This window comes from Diabrotica undecimpunctata, chromosome 7 (genome assembly GCF_040954645.1).
Source record: "Diabrotica undecimpunctata isolate CICGRU chromosome 7, icDiaUnde3, whole genome shotgun sequence".
In the NCBI taxonomy this organism is placed as follows: domain Eukaryota; kingdom Metazoa; phylum Arthropoda; class Insecta; order Coleoptera; family Chrysomelidae; genus Diabrotica; species Diabrotica undecimpunctata.
In genome coordinates this window covers 78814709-78834531 of record NC_092809.1, presented here as the reverse complement: position 1 = coordinate 78834531, position 19823 = coordinate 78814709, and the positions used below count along the sequence as shown (strand labels likewise).

Sequence of the window (19823 nt, the reverse complement as noted above, 5' to 3'; positions counted from 1 at the left end):
TGTGTTGAGAGTAAATAAAATTTCCTTCGCCTTCCTAAATTTATCGAGGTTATGCACTTACCTCTCTTCCAATGTCTTTGCTATAATTAATATTAACACTTTTGACGTGACAACGTCTTAAATTAGGTTGTGGCTCGGAGTCACTCATGAAAAAGTGTAACGCCCGCTCACGTCTGTTACGATGAGTCACCGAACGAGAGAGAGGCCCGCCGGACCGGCGAATGCCTTGCGTCTCTCTCCCACTCAAACATGATCGGTCCACTGCGCGCGCAGCACTAGAGAATTAGGCGCGTTGAATCGGTGCGTGCTTGTGTCTCTGTCTTTCTCGAGCGTTCTTGGCGTTGGAAAACCGAGAAAGCGTCATAATACAAGTTCACACGTGTGGTTAAAGTATCGTCAGCTGTGTCTGTAGTGAAAATGTGGAGTGCTTAGATTCGTCATTTACAACAACTACAACAATAAAGGTAAATAATTGTACACTAATATTTCATTATCGTAAACTATGATTGATTGATTAATTGTTAGATTGACACAAAAGTTGAGAAACTGAGTTTATAGGTTATGTCATACTATTGACAAATGTTGATAGTGTTAAGTAAATTATTAGTTTAAATCACTCTGCAATCAATCGTAATTCAGTCGATTGAGAAGAAACAGCGCGTATTGCTAGTCAAACATTTAAAATAACAAATTATAACCTCTAACCTGTCAAAACAGGGCGACCAAACAAACGAACTAAACCGACCAATCACCATGCGCGGAGTTAGAATTTAACTGTGTTTAGCAAGAATTTCAAATTTCAATTTTAGTAAATGTTTTAATTTTCAACTTTACCATTTACAATTACAAATTTTAATTAATTTCAAATTTATTTAGCAAAAATTTGAACCTTCGATCTGAATAAGTGTTTTGATTTTAAAATTGATTCTTTAAAATTAAAAAAGACGTTGTCACGTAAAATCTTCGCCCGTAAAACCGACTTTACAGGCAACCGATTTTTTTTTATTCTTCTATTACACACTGCACGCAAAATCAGCAAAATTATCGACTCACAATAACCAAAAATTAAAATTATTATGGAGCAGAATTTACACACGTCTATTCCTTACACTAGAGATGTGGATTATCTCTAGTGCTCGCTGTTTATAGTATAAATTTAATATGATCCTGAGATCGTTGTAGTCAATCTTCTTTTATTTCAGGACATTCATTAATTTATCTCATAATTTATAGAATGCTTTATTATAGTCAATAAAACATGCGTATATATCTTGATTAACGTTCAGGCATCTTTGTATTAGTATATTAAGTTAAAAAAGAGTTTCACGCGTTCCTAGGCCTCTGCAAAAACCAAATTGTGTATCATTAACGTCTATGTCTAGTTTGTGATATATTCGGTTATGGATGACTTTAAGTAGTAACTTTAGCACACGAGACTAAGTACTTTACTTTAAGTAGTAACTCAAGCTAATGGTGCGTTTCGTTGCATTCTCTTGCGTTTTTCTTTTTGTGGTGACAAATAAAAATCGACGTTAACCACTCTTTTGGTAATATAAATTTGGTTAAAGAGTGTCACTAAAATATCAATGTGTTTCTCATCTTTTTTTTCATCGTTTTGAGTACCTTTTCGAATGCGCACTGGTCATGTTGATTGCTCCATTTTCTTACATCTTTCCGACAATTAAATTAGTAATATCCCTCACGGAGTCTGGCGAGACGGCGTCATCTCGCAAACAGGTGGCCCACTCTTGCCCATATTTGGGAATATCCTGCCACTGTGGCCTAGCTCCGTTGTTTAGCCATCCACGAACTATCTTTAGATCTGGATCTTTCTTTTGCTCACGGATTAGTTCTAGATCTGGATTTTTCTTCGGCTCGGCCTGGAAGTTTTCTTTGGTTAGAGCTTCTTCATCAATTCCGCTCCACTGTCGAATCTGCTACCTCCGTTCTTTTTGGCTCAATATTATTTATTTCTTGTTCTGTGTGTATTGCTATTAATTCTTCTTATTCGCCTATTTTTTTTTTCTCTTTCGCTTTTTTTCCCAATTTAATAATTTTTCGAAACTTTCGAAATAGATTTGCGATTTTACTTTCCGAAAATAAGCATTGATTTTGATCTGTTTTTCATGCATATTATTCGTTTTGTAGTTATTACTGAACACATTATAAGTTTAAAAATTATCTTAATTAAAAAAAGGTTATTTCCTGTGGGTTTAACACATATACCAGTAGAGTATTAGTAGTAACGGTTCTACAATAAACTTTTAAAATGAATAAAAGTTATATATTCCTAATATAATAATTCTTACCTGTGAAGAATCCAATATTGCTTTCGGTAGTAATTCATCAACACATCCCATATCTTTAGAAAACCTGTTGAGAATTCTTCCTCCTGGATTGGTATCAAAGAATCTCATTGTAGCAGTAATAATATTATCAAAAATTGTCGCATGAAGTTTTTTGGAGCTCCACATGGCGAGTTTATAGAAGAAGAAAGATCTTGTCATAGCAAGAACAAAAAGAGCTCCTAAAAGGACCGCATATATGTAAAGGCAATTATTTGTTGTCAATTCAATGGACGGAATAATGAACGCAGGTGAAGTAGCCTTAAGAGACTCAGTCGAGTTTCTGAATTCTTCAACATTTACCCAAAAGCTTACCCAATAATCCACCCCACTAGCAGCTAATTGAGTTCCTGTAAATTAATTTTAATTATAATTTAAGTAACTAAGTTAAAAAATATTGTTAGTGCAAATAATATCAATAAAATAATAGAAAAACAAAAAATAACAGTAATACAATTAATAGGAAGGATATAAAGTTGGCAGAAAACGAATAAAATATCCTTTATTATGTAGCCGGCGTAATTCTGATATCGGATAACGAAAATAACCTATAGCGAATGGAAGAAACATTGAAAGCAGTAACTAAGACACATTATAAAAATATGTACATCTAAGATTAAATCTTTATTGGCGGCAAGAAAACCAGAATAATGCAAAAAATTTGATGGCTTGAATAACAATATCAATTAACTTAGGTTATACAGTTTCGCAGAATTTTTTATAATAATCTTTTTCTGAAAACAATTTTCAGAGTAAAAGTACAAACGTCAAACATTATGCACGCCATACTGACTACGGTCTACCATGTCTGCACAGGTATAGCAGAACGTGTGATGGAATCATCGAGCAAAATTGTCTTTTTGCTCGATGGATGGAATAGACACCGGAACAAAATCAAAAATCAATTATTTTTTTCGTCAGTTGTTGTTTAGTGTTTCTCTGGGACGGTCGTCTTGTCGTTCGTATCGTATTTCCACACCACTCTTATTCAACCCTAGAAAGTGGTGCCACCAGATTCAACTAAAAAAACGCTTGAAGTATTTATCGAAATTTATAGAATTCATCCATGTCTTTGGAAAATCAAAAACATTACCATAATCGAGATAAAAAAAAGCTGCTTATAAATTGCTTATAGAAAAATTGAGACAGATGCGGACAAAACAGTGGTTGTGAAAAAGATCAATAATTTGAGAAGCAATGTTATGAAGAAAATAAAGAAATATATACAATCTTTGAAGTCTGGGGCATCTGCTGGTGATGTGTACTCTTCTAAATTGTGATAATTCCATGAAGCCAAATCCAGGCTTTTTTAGAATTAAATAAAGCGATATTAATAAATGAACTTGTATAGTAAAAATGTCACAAACGTCTAAGTTTACTCATGTGAAATTAAAGTGTCATTTAACCCTGTCAATGAAAAATTTAGTGTTATAGTCGATTCGCTATTTCCAGTCCTAACTTTGTACTGAATTTAGTAATTTTTTCGTGAAGTTAGTTACTTTTTGACAGACTAGAAGTGACTAGAAATTACTATACAACTAAGCATACGTACTCATAGCCAATATTTATGTTAAACAAACGTAAATAAAATAGAACTTTATACCTACAAAATAAGTATACTTCCCTATAGCATTTTTCATATAAAAATGCTTTCACGTCACAATTTATATAAAGTGATGTCAATTATATTTAAAATTTCCAGAATGTCAACCTTAGAGTTAAAATTTTCCTAACACAGGTAATAATACGAAACCCATACGGAACTGCTTGATCTTTCATAGGCGTCAACATGGTGTAATAATCAGAAAAATAAAATCATCATTATATTGGAAATTTTAGAATTATATTGATTAAATAACCAAAAACATTTGTTATTATTATTAATACAAGTTTTATAGGTATAGTTTTATAAGTTTTACGAAATAACTCTTTAAGTCTAGTATTCCAAAAAATAATAATTTTAATTAAATAAATTAGACAATTGTACGCAACTGATACACGAATACTTCAAATTTTATTGACAGTTGAGCGTGTGGCAAAAGTGTATAAAGTATTGCCGCGTTTTTAGAGTAAGAATTTTGTTTATGTTTTGATTTCTTGCACAATTTGATAATAATATAATATATATTAATAAATTGTATTTATAAATACATATTCAATTTAGATTAATAGCTTTATAAACTAATTATTGTTGTGTATTGTGATTGTGCTATGAAAAAACAAATAAATGGTCTGTAGAAAGCTAATAAGCTTTCATATAAGATAGATTATTTTGAACAAGAAATAATGATGGGACGTTTTTACAATTAAAGCCCTAAAGAAGGTAAGTTTAAAATTTAGAATATGTAATTTTGTATTAAAATGTTTTCTAATGGATTTTAGTGTGTTGCAGTAGTCTTACAACTAAGTGTATTTACTGTTAATATAATAGTTGACATTTTAACAATTCCTCACTTACTAACTATTCTGATATTTTGGCAACGCTATGGGGTTCTGACGACGTAAATCTTGAATGACGTGCAAGCATTTTTATATGAAAAATGCTATATGCAAAGATGATTTAGCAAAACAAATACATGGTACTACAACAAACAAAGCAAATATTAGTAATATCCAACAATTCATTCAGTTATGCTAGGTATTCATGACCTGCAGAACAACAATAGAACTATATTTAATAAACAGCGTGATTCATTCAAATATTTACTAAAATATATTAAGTTTTAACTGACATATATTTTTTAAATATATACTACCCAAAATGTTATGGGTTTAGTACTATACTTGTACTATTTGTAATAATTCTTCTTTTTTCAATAAAAGAGTCTATAATAAAAGTTTATTTAACCCTTTAACACTTGGCGATTCCTATTAGAACCACCTCCGAACAGCGGCGGCTCGTGGCCTAAAAAAGTAGTGAAGATGAGGAAAGCTTGCCGGAGCCAAAAGGAGTTTTGGTACCTACTTTAAAAAAAATGTTTAGAGTTTATGGCCCTAATAACTTGAAAACAGTTTTTCTTGTTCAGTTCTGCTTGCCTGGGGTATTTTAGTTCTGAACCTCGACATTTAATTGAGGGTTTTTTGGCGATTAAAACACCACGCCTGGGGTTGGTGAGTTTCGATTCAGCCGCCCACTCTAAGTCAGATGCTGATTGCAGCCGACCACTCTGGATCGGACGCAGATGTTTAAAATACTGGTTGGTCGACAATGTAAAAGAACATCCCTTTTATCTTCATTTTTCCAATGCCTAAATGGAGTCTCTAATATATTACATACTAAGTCATTAATTTAGCCACCATTTAATATAGTCTTCTGCAGGTCATCATGCAGGGTAGAGTCGATGGCAAAAAGGGAATAGGTAGAAAGAGGAAATCATGGCTGCGAAATATTTGAGACTGGACAAACATGACTGTAGACGATTTATTCCACGTTGCAAAAGACATAAAAATTTTTAGAAATGTGGTCGCCAACCTCCGTTAATGGAGACGGCATAGGAAGAAGAAGAAGAAGTCATTAATTGGATTCATGTCTCTCTAAAATTATTTTTGTCCAAACGAAATCCACGAGAACATTTTATATCCGAAATCCACAGAAAAATGTATTAATAAACTGCACTAAACAAATAAAATTAATATTGTGACTAAACTAAACTAATAAATACTATACTATACACTATACTATATAAAAATATCTATACAATGGACTAAATTTCAAAATATTGTCGCTTAGAGAAACTTCCGAAAAATAGGAATACCAAATACACATCCAACAGTGGGTGAAGACGAATAATATATTTTTAAGCGGAACTACACGTACCAGTTTTCTCAGCTATCACTAAGGATAGGCTGACGTCACGTTGCCATGGCAACCGTGAATGCTGATGCAGATGGATTTTGCATTTCAAAAATTATATTCACCTCTTCCTGAATCCTAATATACACCGCTAGTAACACAAGTCAGAACTTGACCGTCAAGTACGTACCACTAATAAAGCTAGTTGTCTTTTTTAATTTTTAGATTAATTAAAAGAGAATAAATAATTGATTTCAGAATTTAGATATAGTAATGTTGTTTTCATTTTTTATTTATTTGTCTCAATTTAATTATATTTTTTTGGTGAACCTCACCTTCACCTACTTCACCTGGCCGGCCGCCGCTGCCTCCGAAACGCGCACAATATTTCGAATCCCCACGTACTATACACCGCAACATACCGTTTGTTCTCTTAAAAGTTCTCTGGTTCTCGTTGGGACCGCTTCAGGATCATGCGTACGAACTTCGCGGCAAACTGTAATCAATGGTCCCGGTATGGACCATAAATGTTTTTATGTACCTTAGTTTTGTACCAGGTTGACGCACTTCACAAGTTTTTTTATTTTACGCCAAAAAACATTGAACAAATAAACAAACTTTATTGCTTTGTGAAGCTAACACAATATAAAGTAAGTACTGATATTTTAAACACGCAAATTTTTCTGTACAATTCGAATAAGTTACACGAAATTTGTAATTTACGTTTCTAACCTAAAAGCTAATTTTTTCAGCCTCTTGTTTTTAAACAAAAAATATAAAAAATTGATTATTTTTTGTTATAAATCGTTAATACAAGAGTCATGCTCTACAAACGGTTAAAATGTGTATGAAGAAATTACCGCTCAGATGTTATTAACATTATAATCAGATCAAAGAGCCCATACGACAGTTTTCCAATTTTTTATCGTTAATTTAAAATATTGACCGGTGACTAGTGAAACTTTTGATTGATAAACTTATGTGATCTTTATCATCATCCTACATTATGTACAAAAATAAGGGCTACAAGGGCTAGTAGTAGGCGAAAATGTGACTTGGGACAATAGTATTATTTTCATTTTTCAAGTTGTCGGATACGAACAGTTACGGAAGAAAGTTCATTTTACTTCTTTTACACACAAAGTATGATGGTAAAAGCGATATAATATTTATCGATAATTCTTCGATAAGTGACACTAGTCTAGTATATTGCGGTACTATTAATTCGTAATTGTTTCAGTTAGCATGGCTAGAAAACAGTGGCCCTTTAGGGAGTTAGAAAACTTCAGATGAGATTGAAAATATGTTTTTCGAAAACAACGAAGAGGACATAAATTTGGCATATAATTCAGATTTTGGCGGAGACAGTGACGCAGAAGATGTTTTACCTACATCGTTTTCAATCGATGGTGCTTCAACGTCAAGAGGAATATCATCTATGCAAAGACTGTCTGTAAGACTAAAGACGTCGAAAATAATTTATGACTCGGATGATTCTGTCGAGAATCCGGACTACGTTCCTGATATTGCATCTGAATTAGAACAATCTAATGACAGGAGCATTACGAGTGAGCAGCAAATTGAGGAAAGCGAGTTTGACCAGCAATGTGGAGGAGATAATGGAGAGGACGAACAAAATGATGAAGGTAATGAACAAAATAGCAAAACATACAATAGTTTTAATTTTAACGAAAACACATTACGCATTGTACCCGAAAATTTAGAAAAACCTATTCAATATTTTTGTAATTTTTAAAAAAAAACTGTATTAGATAATATTATCGGAGAATCGAATAAGTACGCAAATCAAAAAGGAGAATAAGTACGTAAATTTAGATTTGAATACAGATGCGCTAAAGGCGTTTTTAGGCATTTTGATAATCATTGGATTCAATCAATTACCTGGTGTAAGATTATACTGGTCAACAGAAGCGAATTTTCACGTAAACCGGATTAGTAAAGTCATGACACAAAAGAGATTTCTACACATTCTTAGACATTTACACTTGAATGACAATGAAAACATGGCTCCACGTGAGAGTTCCAATTTTGATAAACTGTACAAAATTCGTCCCCTGACTAATATTCTTAACAACTTATTTTTAAATTCTTTTATGCCTTCTCGTCCTATTGCAATTGATGAAAGTATGGTCGGATTCAAAGGGTGCACCTGCACGTCCATGAAACAATACATGCCCCAAAAACCTATCAAGAGAGGTGTTAAAATATGGGTAAGGGCTTGTTCCGTAACAGGGAATAATTTAGGATTTAAAATTTATGAAGGTAAGGAACCTATTACCAATCATAAGTGGGGTCTTGGTGATAAAACTATTCTGCAAATGTCACAACCGTTTCAGGGTAAAGGTTACTGCTTGTATTTTGATAATTTTTTTAATATTTTTCCTTTGTTGCGTAAATTGCTAGACGCGGATACTTTTGCTTGTGGAACCTTGCGTCAAAATAAAAAGCACTATCCCAAACAACATCTAGTAGCTGATAAATCTCTCAAAAGGAAAGAGTACGGTTATTGCACAAATGATGATTTATCCATTTGCAAATGGAAAGATCGCGGCCAAAAAGATGTACTACTTGCTAGTAATTTTTACGATCCCTCATCAAAAACTACAGTCGAACAAACCAATATTAAAGGTGAGAAAGAAAAAATTCCTTGTCCCTAAGTAGTATATGACTATAATATTTGCATGGGAGGTGTAGACAGGTTCGACCAGTATATGTCTACTTATTCAATTCAATGGAAAAGTCGTCGATGATGGATGAAGCTCTTCTATTTTCATATTGATGTTGCTATTGTAAATAGTTACATTTTGTATCGATGCAATGTTCTTCAAAATAACAACAATGCAAAACCAATGACTCATCCATCATTTCGCAACATATTAGTCAATGAATTAATAGGTGACTATACGGGGCGCAAAATAAAAGGTCCTTTGTCAAATTATGGTAAAGATAAAATAAATAAAATCGACGGGCGCAAATTATCTGTACTAAATATAATTCGAAAATATGATGTAGATAAGCATATGCCAACACCAGGAACAAAACAGCGATGTGCTTTGTGTAGCACTAAAAAAATGTAAAGAGAACAAAAATTGAATGTAAACAATGTAGTGTAGGACTATGTTTATCATGTTTTGAACCATTTCATAAAAAATAAATCTATTTTGTTTTTAAAATAACTGGTCCTTTATTGATACCATCCAACATTTCCTTCACTTCAAGTACATAAACGGTCAGTGGTTCCTAATCCGACCACCCTTTAAATCATAAATAAATCAAAAATAATTTTTTTAAATATTTTTTAAGTGTTTGGAAAGGTATCCCTAAGTCATCAAATCGATCATAATAGACAAAATAAAAAAAAATACTGTGCGTTAAAGGGTTAAGCTGTTAAAACTGTGAAATAGGATCTTTTGTTGTAAGTTTACAGCTATCAATCTGTCGAAATATACCCGAACTAAGCGAATGGACCTAAATGTGCATGATGTTTTTGTACATAAACATATTACAAGTACTATTCGGAGTAATGTTTTCAAGTGTTTGGATATACCCGGAGTTAAAGAAGCAACTATTTATAGACTTGTAAAGCAACGAAAGGGTGGAAGTAATACAGAAGCACCTAAAACGTCAACTGAGAGAAAACCCATTCATATAGTCGTTACTATGAAACAAGCAAAAAAAGATTCCTAGTTTGGATAAACTTTTAGTAGATATTGATGAAGACGAATCTTTGTCAAACATTAAAAACGAAAAGATTCCTTTATGAGAATAACAATAAAAAATCTGCGCTCATAGAAAACGAAGAAATTATTTGTTGGAGGAGGTAATTTAACCCTGCGTTAGTGTGATGGGGGCACCTCACACATGCAAAAAATGGAATTTCTCTCAAAAACATTATCTTACCGCCCTCTATTGTTTAGTAGCTGTTACTATAACATCACTCTATCGAGTAGCATTGTTATTTTCATAATTTCTTCAATACCCACTTACATAGATGTCAGAATATACCGATGGGGTATGTCACACCCCACCACACCTCTGGCGTCAGTCAGTTAATCATTGTTGATGCCTGTACATTTTTTCCGAACTTGATTTTTTTGTTTTTTACTCTGGTTGTTGCGCTCACAATTTGTTATGAATATGTGTAGTTATGAACAAGAGCAAGCAAGGTTGTTAATATTCTGGGAAGAGGTACAAAGTGATGAAGATGAGGCTATTCTTGATTCCGAATACGAAGTGCAGCTCGACAATGTTAGTGAAAGCTCTCATGACACATACACAGAACAAGATGGTGACGAAGATGAAAGTGAACAAGAGAATGGAGATCATGTGAGTACATTTTCTAGAGATTATTGGGGCAGAGATAAAAGTGACTAAATGGGCTAAAAAGGTAGAACTACTATTGGTTTGCACTGGAGCCGAAAATATAATTTCTCAATTGCCTAGCGTGAAACGACACGCTAAAGAAGATAAATCTGCAATTTATTGTTGGAAGCTTTTCATGAATTACATACTCATTGATGCTATTGTAAAACATACTAATGAGAAAATCAATTTAGTAAGTGAACGTTACAACGATGATCACCAATACGTAGTAAAAGTGACCTCCGAGCAAGAAATCAAGGCTGTATTTAAATTACTTTATTTAGAAGGAATTCATCTATTGTCTCGGTGAAAGCTTGAAGATTTCTGGGCAAATGACGGCACAAAAATGCCAATATTCAAGAAAACTATGTCTCTAAAACGCTTTCAATTTCTGCTAAGGTGCTTGCGGTTTGACAATGAAGCTACATGCGTACATTGAATCAAAATCGATAAATTAGCCCCAATTAGAGGTGTTTTAGAAAGAGTAGTTGACAATTTTCAGTCTGCCTATACCCCTGGCATGTATCTCACGGTTGATGAAAAATTGGAGGCATTTCGTGGCAGGTGCCCTTTTCGGCAATACATTCCAAATAACCCGGCTCGATATGGAATCAAAATCTTTGCCTTACTCGATTCAAGATGTTATTATACTACAAACTTGGAAACTTATTGTGGTTCTGAACCGGATGGCCCTTTTAAACTGAGTACGAAGCCTACAGATGTAGTTTTACGATTGATTTCACCAGTGTCTGGCAGCAAACGAAATATCACATTCGATAATTGGTTCACTAATTATCCATTAACGCAACAACTTCTTGAAGACCGCCAATTAACATCTGTGGATACTTCCCGAAAGAACAAGAAGCAAATTCCTTCCACAATGGTCAACATAAAAAATCGAGAACAGTATTCTACACTTTTTGGTTTCCAAAAAAATATAACTTTAGTCCCTATATTACAAAGAAAAACAAAAATGTTCTGTTGTTATCAACACTACACCATGATGACAGAATAGACTCATCTACGGGAAACGCTAGGAAGCCAGAAATAGTCACATTCTGCAATGTTAGTAAAGGAGAGGTTGACACCGTTGACCAGTTATCAGGTACATACGACGTTTCCCGAAAGAGAAGAGAGTGGCCATTGACGGTATTCTATGCGCTCTTGAATATGTGTGGAATTAATTCCCAAGTAATCCATAAGATCAACAATAAAGACTATACACTAAAGCGACGAAAATATTTGAAATATCTTAGTTTGTCACTGATAGCAGATTATATGAAAGAAAGATAACAGAATCCTCGGTTGCTAAGAAAACTGCGTGAGACACCGGGCTATAAGACTGCAGATTGTGATGAACCGTTGTCTAAACGTCAAAAAGTACAAGGTAGATGTGTAGTGTGTCCCAGAACAAGAGACAGAAAAAGTCGTTACGTATGTTATGATTGCAGACATTTTGTTTGTTTAGAATACGCATGTTTCAAATGCGATACTTGCGTCAACAAGGAAAGTCAGTAAATGATGTAACTTTTGTTGATGTATGTATATTCTTTATAATGTTTAAAATTGTGTTGTGTTTTGTGTTCAGAAGTCTTTAGTTTTTTTTCAGTTCAGAAAAATGTAACGATTTTAAGTTGTATTTCTGCTATTTTTGAACTTTGCAATAAATTGTTTGAGCTGATAATACTTTTTTAAATTTTTTAATAGTACGCATTATTTCAAATGAAAAGTATATACGTTTGATGCAGATACTCAAGTATTGAGTTTTCCAAGACGTATTTTGCTATGAAGTATGTCACACCCCACCACACCAGACACGTAAGTTTTAGGTACCACACCAACGCAGGGTTAAAGAAAATTCGAAAATTGATGAGAGAAGACAAAAATATTTGTTACTTAGATGACATATCGATAAATAAAGGGCATTTTGTAAATAAAGTTTTGCAAGATATACTGGTTACAAATGATTCTCAGGCATTTATAGAAGCATATAGAGGCTTGCTAGATTTTATTTAAAATTCTAGGAATGACTACCATGAAAAAATGACTGCTAATGTTTTTGAGAATATTTCAGAGAAATGATAAATTTATTACCGACCAATTCTGTAATAGTCATGAACAATGTCAGTTACCATTCGAGATTAAAGGAACCATTACCTAATACTAAATGAAGAAAGCAAGAACTCTTAGATCGACTAATAACCAAAGAAATATTTTGTAGTCATATTAATCAACAAATGATATAAGTACATAATGTCTACAGGTATAAAATATTTACAATTTCCAAAAAGGAGAGGGTCAACTCGTAAGCCCTAATCTTTTTTAGAAAGGATTAAAATTTCCAGGCGGCAGAACGTGTTTTGCAGATTGTGAAATATTTTATTTGAGATTAACATATTGTGTTTGTAAGATAATGTGGTTGTGACAGGCAGAATTGGTAGTTCCATAGTTAGTTCTATGTGTGCACTGTGCACGACTCGTTATATTTCCCTATATACTTTTATGTTATTGTGTTGCTTTTGAGAAATAATATTCCTTTACCTATTTCGTTTTCTACCTAATGGTTTTTGTAGATTAGTGTGTAAACCGTAAATAAAAGATTAAAAACACTAGAAAAAAATATTTTCTCTTACCTATATATAATATAACGCATATTAAAACAGCAAATGTATTAGAACCTGCCAACATATATTTAAACAATAGAGAACCACCCACTGTCCCTTTTGATGATTGTTCCTGAAGATCTTTGACTTGAAACTCTTGTTCTTTTTCGTCCCCTTCTTCTTCAAAGTCGATATCATTCGATAAGAGGGTATCTGCAATACTTAATTCACTGACAATACTTGCCAATGAATCCTTTCGACTCTGAAAGCAAAGTTTTGTACAAGTAATTAATGAATTTAATAAAAAGAATATTAAAAAAAAATTGTCAATGATTTTTGTAATATTAATAAGTGTAATACCAATGAATTTAAAAAAATATATAATAAATTAGAAATACAGTGTAGAGATGTTTTGAAGTTGGTAAATGTTATGTCGAATAGTTGTTTATTCTTATTTATTTTTAGTTATTTACATTATTCCTTAATATTGGAAGATTGCTTATGGTAATGAGGTAAATGTTACCTACTGTAACGCCATCTAGTCCCTTTAAACAAAACGAACAGAACATATTATTGTAATAATTGGTCTGCTTTCTACATGTCCAATGTATAAACCGGGCAAGTCCACTTTTTGGGCAAAATGAGTTAAGCGTTTATTCATGCACAGTATGAAATTCTACGTCTTCCAGTGCATAAAGCAGCTCAATAAGATTAAAACCATCAATAATAGAGTGTATAATGTGTTGCTTTCATTTTGTTACTTTGCATAAACCGGTGAAGTCCTGGACTTAACTAGTTAATGCACAGTGCTCTTAGTTCTCAGTCAAATAGGTTATGATTTAATATGTTGTTGGCATCAAGCTGTTGTTTGTTTAAATAATTCACGGTGTTTATTAATAATTTTAAAGTTAAAAACCATGTCTTGTGATACAGAAAGTGTCACTGATCTTTTTGATGGCACCCATATATCCAGGAACGAAGATTATATGCCAATTAAAAATAAACATAACCACCAAGTTCAGCCTCTTTCAAAATATACTGTTTTCGATGATTCCTTTAGCTCTAATGGAGAAAATCAGGTTCCTGAAGTCGTCTCTAATAGGTCAGAAGATGTTCCTGAAATGTCAATGAAAAAGAAAAGGAAGATACAAAAAAATAAACGAGTTAAGGGTGAGCTTTATTTGACCATTGCTGGTATACATAAATTCGGAAAACATATTGGTAGTAACTGTCACTGTAAACTAAAGTCTTTTAAAGAAATTGGGAATAAAAACTGTAACAAAATATTTCGCAATTTTTGTGCCATAGATCTCCAAGATGCTTACTTATATTAGAATTAGAAGTTAATAAATTGTTCGAGCTTAAGCTTATACCAAGCTTCTAAAATATTGTTTTGTTGATCCAGGTTTGCTGCGATAGGACGGCATGGAAAATTTGCAAAAAGACAATACTGTTATTACATGGTATTTCGAAAGCAAGACTTAGACAAACAAAACAAACAAAATTAATATAAAAATAGGAGTAAAACAAGGCTCTATACGGCTGTACTAGGCTGCATTCTTCAACTTTAATTCAAAGGTAATATGTAAAGAACTCATAATGGAGACAACCGAAGGTAGTATTATGAATGATGTGACCGTGAACAATATTAAAAATACCGAAGATACTTGAGTGCTGGCTAATTGCTGGAGAAGACCTTCAAGATCTAGTGAAGAAAATAAAACAAACCGGTGATAAGTATAGATTAAAACTAGTTAAGAAAACTAAATATATGATAATTACCCAATAAAATAATATACATAATGGTGGTATAAAAGTCGGAGATATCATACTGGACAGAGTAAAAAAACTCGTGAGTCTCGGCAGTAATATCACTACGAATTCAACCGTAGATATTAAAAGCCGAATAGAACGAGCCAGAGCTACTTTTGTAAAAAATGAGGAACGTACTTGGCAGCCACGATCTTAGTGTTGTCCTTCGCGTTAGAATAACATATTGCTGTATCTTTCTAGTGCTACTGCATGGAATTGAAGCGTGGACTCCAAGTTAGGCTATTGGAATCCTTTGAGATGTGGATATATATATATATTTAGGGATTCTACAGTATTCACTGCCTTCCCTCGCTCAACCGTTTCCATCTCTCTCTGTTGTTCCATCCTCCATCGTTTAGTCCTCTCTTACTCATGGCGTCGTCTACTTCGTTCCTCCAGGATTTTCGGGGTCGTCCTCTTTTCCTCCTTCCTATGGGGCTCCATTCGGTTATTCTTTTTATCCATCTGCTGTCGCTAGCTCTTCTTACATGTCAATACCACTTTAGTCTTCTTTGTTCTATATATGTTAGTATGTCTGTTTCTATTGATGTTCTTTGCTTTATTTCGTCATTACTTCTCCTATCCATTCTTGTTACTCTGCAGCATCTTCGCAGGCATTCCATCTCTGTTGCTATTATCTTACTGCTGTTTTTCTTGTTTATGATCCAATTTTCGGCCCCATATGTCATAATACTTTGCACTAATGTTTTATAAATCTGCGTTTTTGTCTTCATATTTAGGTGTCTATCCCACCATACTGAGTTAAGTTGTCGGATTGCTGTTCTTGTTTGTCCTAATCTTTGTGTAATTTCTTCCTCTGTTGTTGCCTTTTTCGTGATTATAAACCCCAGGTATTTGAATTTATCCTTTCCTTTGATTGTTACGTTGTCATCAATCTGTAGATCTTCTATGTCTTCTTCACTTGTAGATAGGTACTCTGTTTTCGCGAGGTTAATATCTAGGCCAGCCTTGGTATATTCTTCTTGTAGTTTCTTCGTCATGTAGCTGAGGTCGTCTTGGTCTTGTGCAATCACTACTTGATCGTCTGCAAAACTTAACGTATATAGGTATTCGTTCCGTACCGGTACTCCCATGCCTTCGCATTTTCTTTTCCATGTAGTCAAGGCTTTCTCTAAGTATATTTTGAATAGGGTTGGAGATGTGGAACAACCCTGCAGGAGCCCTTTTGTTGTGGTGAAGTCTCCTATGATTCTTGTTCCCATTTTAATGGACACTTTATTTTCTTTATACAGAGCTTTTGTAGCTTCTATGAGTTCCGTCTGTATTTCTAATTTGTACATTGCCTCCCATAGTTCTGACCTTGGTACAGAGTCATACGCCTTTCTCAGATCCACAAATGCCAAGTGTATATCTCTATTTTTTGCTTTTTTCTTTTCCAACAGTTGTTCCAGTGTGTATATGTGGTCTATGCATGATCTTCCTGCCGTGAAGCCTGCCTGATCCTCCCCGATTTTGCCTTTTATCGCTTGCTCTATCTTTTCTCGCAGTATCTTCCCATATAATCTTCCTATTGATGATATTACGCTTATTCCTCTGTAGTTTTCACATCGTTTTCTATCTCCTTTCTTAAATATAGATGTCATATATGCCGCCGTCCATTCCTTTGGGAGCTGTTCTCCATTTATGGCTTTCTGAAATATCCATTGTATCATCCGGTGTAATTTTTTTGATCCGTATTTTATGAGATGTGGATATACCGATGGAATAAGCTGGATCGATAGAGTTAGAAATGAGGAGGTTCTTGGACAACTGAACTAAACAACACAACTGGTCAATATAATAAAGAGACGTAAGCTGGAATACTTCGGAAAAATTATGAGACACTCTGAAAAGTATTAACTTTTACATATGACCCTTCTGGGCAAGATCCAAGGTAAACGTGGACAATGGTATGAAAAATCGACTACATAGCTATTTAGAGCTGCTGTCAACAAAGTCACTATAGCCAATATAGTATCCACCATGATATCCAACGATCGATAACAATCATGAAACTAGAAAAAGATTATTATTATATTATATAACTTAATACCGAAATGCATACAGATTTAGATAAAATTTACCACGATATAAGGCAGGTTTTGAAAAATTTTAATTTTATTTGATTTCATGGGAATTTAGAACAAGCAAAACTTTTTATTACGAATGTAATTTTTTGGCTAAAAATAAAAATAAAAAGTTTCTTCTCTTAAGCACCCGATTTATATTAATATTTGTATTAAAATTGAATGTATTATTGTTTTAACTTAACTCAATTTTATGATACACTTACTCTTATTGATAGTTGCCTAGAATATTTAGATCTGTCTTGTTTCCTCTCTTCTAAATTTTCTGGCTCAGCAGTTAAAAGTTTTGCATAAACATTGTCACTGTTTGCCAAAAAGTTAAAGGTTCCTTCATCTTCTATACGTCCCTAAAATAATCATAAACCAGTAACTCTTAGGACATGTTAACTACAAAATTTAACTTAATAGTAAAAAATGTATAAAAATCTCATCACTTATTATCTCATCATTTAATTTAGGTCTACCTTATTTAAAGCATTTTGAACACTTTTTTTAATAATTTCATATTTTCTTTCCAAGGCGTTGAAAGCGGACTTACAATAAAACTCCTTACTGTTAAAATGCCATGCAAAGCCAAGCAAAGTTACCACCCTATATAATAATAGAAAATATTTAAAATTACTTACATTATTTAAAATAATAATATTATCCGCATCCTTCAAATAGTGTACTTGATGTGTAACTAAAATTCTCGTTCTGTTTGCCAAATAACCATTAATGCATTTTTCATATAGATGTCTGGAAACGTGTATGTCCACAGCTGATAACGGATCATCCAAGAGATAAACATCAGCTTCTCTATATACAGCTCTTGCTAAATTTATTCTAGCCTTCTGACCACCACTTAAAGATGATCCCCTATCACCTAAAACGAATGTAATCATATTGAATAAATGTCCTACATACTCTACAAAAATAATTATACAGAAAAGTACAGATGCTCTCTAATACTTTGAATGTGCTTTTTTATTTACTGAATGCTGGATTGGTACTTGAAGTATTCCTAAATATGTAACCCAGAAAGACTGCTTTTATTCGCTTCACTGAAGTCTCGTGAAGTCCTTCTAAATATGTAACCCAGGAAGACTGCTTTAATTCGCTTCACTGAAGTCTCGTGAAGTCTTCCTAAATATGTAACCAAGGAAGACTGCTTTCACTCATTTCACTATTTGCTGCAGTCTATTTATCTTCCTATTCGACGTAATTCTCGACGGTGGTTAAATGATTCGTCTAATGAATTTTAAAAATTCTCCCAAGCACTCACATTTCGAAGGCCTCAACGCGATTCATGACCATAGTTCGTACTGTCCAAGTCTCAACTTCATACAACAGAACTGATAAGTCAAGCATTTTACAAAATTGTATCATACCATTAAATTAAGCCTCTTTGTTGATACACATTTCTCATTTTCATAACTATTGCTCTGGCCAGTTTAATTCTGCCAGGTATTTTTGCATCTGTGTCAAATTCCTCAGTTACTTATTCAGGGAAGACGAACTTACCAATCGCAAGACGCAACTCAGTCTTACGTCTTTCTCTATTTTGAAGTTAGGTAAATTTCCCATTTTTGCAGATGCAGTTTAATGAAAGTATTAACCGAGTGCTACATGTGTGCCGAGGATTCATTCCGTACTGTAACTACATAGAGTTTAAAAATAGTTTGCCCAGCAATTAAAAACTTGAAGTGTTTACTCTATGAAAAATTTTAAAAATAAATAATTATATATATATATATATATATATATATATATATATATATATATATATATATATATTTAGTGGATTTTCTTGGGCTTAGGTTCATAAAAAAATTTGATTTGATACTAAGGCATTTTTATATATTTTTTCGACGTTTCGGCAGGAAATCCATGCCTTTTTCAAGAAGTAATATTGACTAAAAAACATTTTATAATAGACATAATACGATTTAAAAGTTAAACTTTTGACTTACCAAGCATGTAAAAATTTGTTACTAACAAGTAGACGTCACAATTAAAATAATATTAAAAACATAGGACATACCCACTAAGTCACTACATGTAAAATATATTTTAGATCTAATGTGTTGTTTATTGAAGTTAGTTTATCGTTTAAACAACCAGTTATTTTAACATCATAGGCGTTCTGAGATTGTCTTTTTATGTGTTTTTAAATTAAGTTAAAATATATTTTGTTCAAATTTTTGACATCTTTTTTATCATTTATTGCATTATTATTTTTTTTTATTTGTATAGACTCTAGAAGCTCTCTCTTTTTCCTGTTGGGTTCACTTTTTGGGATCTTGGTTTTCTCAAAATCAAATTTATGTTTTTTTTCGTTTTCATGTTTTGTGAGGGCGGTTGAGTTTTTTTTGTCATATTTGTGGGAACGTATTCTTGAGTTAAGTAGCTGACTGGTTTGTCCAATATAAACTCCATCACAATTCAAGCAGGGAATTTCATATACAACATGCGATCTTTTTAATAGAGGGGTTTTTGTTTTTAATCTTGTAAAATTCTTTTTCAAAAGATTGTGCCCTTTATGAGCAACCATAATATTATGTTTGGACAGAAGATTTGCAATTTGTTCTGATAATCCTTTTATATAGGGAAGAGACATATAGTTTTTCTTTACCGTGTTGGTTTCATTGTTATTATTGTTATTGTAAAATTTATGCAGTCGCGATTTGAAAGTGTTGTCGATAAGGTGGTGTGGGTATGAATTAAGTGTTAGTGCTGTTTTTGCTTTTTTAATGGCCTGAGGTCTATTAATAGGATCGGATAATCTAATAGCTCTATCGGCGAGTCCGATAACTACTGA

At 33.0% G+C, this 19823-nt stretch overlaps 1 protein-coding gene across 5 annotated transcripts in view; it reads right to left on the bottom strand.

The window, feature by feature from the left end:
- LOC140445516 (ATP-binding cassette sub-family C member 4-like) overlaps positions 1–19823 on the bottom strand; it is a 105896-nt gene that overhangs the window by 36148 nt on the left and 49925 nt on the right. For all 5 annotated transcript variants that reach the window (XM_072537594.1, XM_072537592.1, XM_072537591.1 and 2 more), the window contains 4 exons: positions 17650–17888; positions 17230–17370; positions 13155–13386; positions 2310–2695 (listed from right to left, as the gene is read on the bottom strand). In XM_072537594.1, the coding sequence (XP_072393695.1) occupies positions 2310–2695; positions 13155–13386; positions 17230–17370; positions 17650–17888 (998 nt within the window). The remainder of the gene's footprint in view (positions 1–2309; positions 2696–13154; positions 13387–17229; positions 17371–17649; positions 17889–19823) is intronic.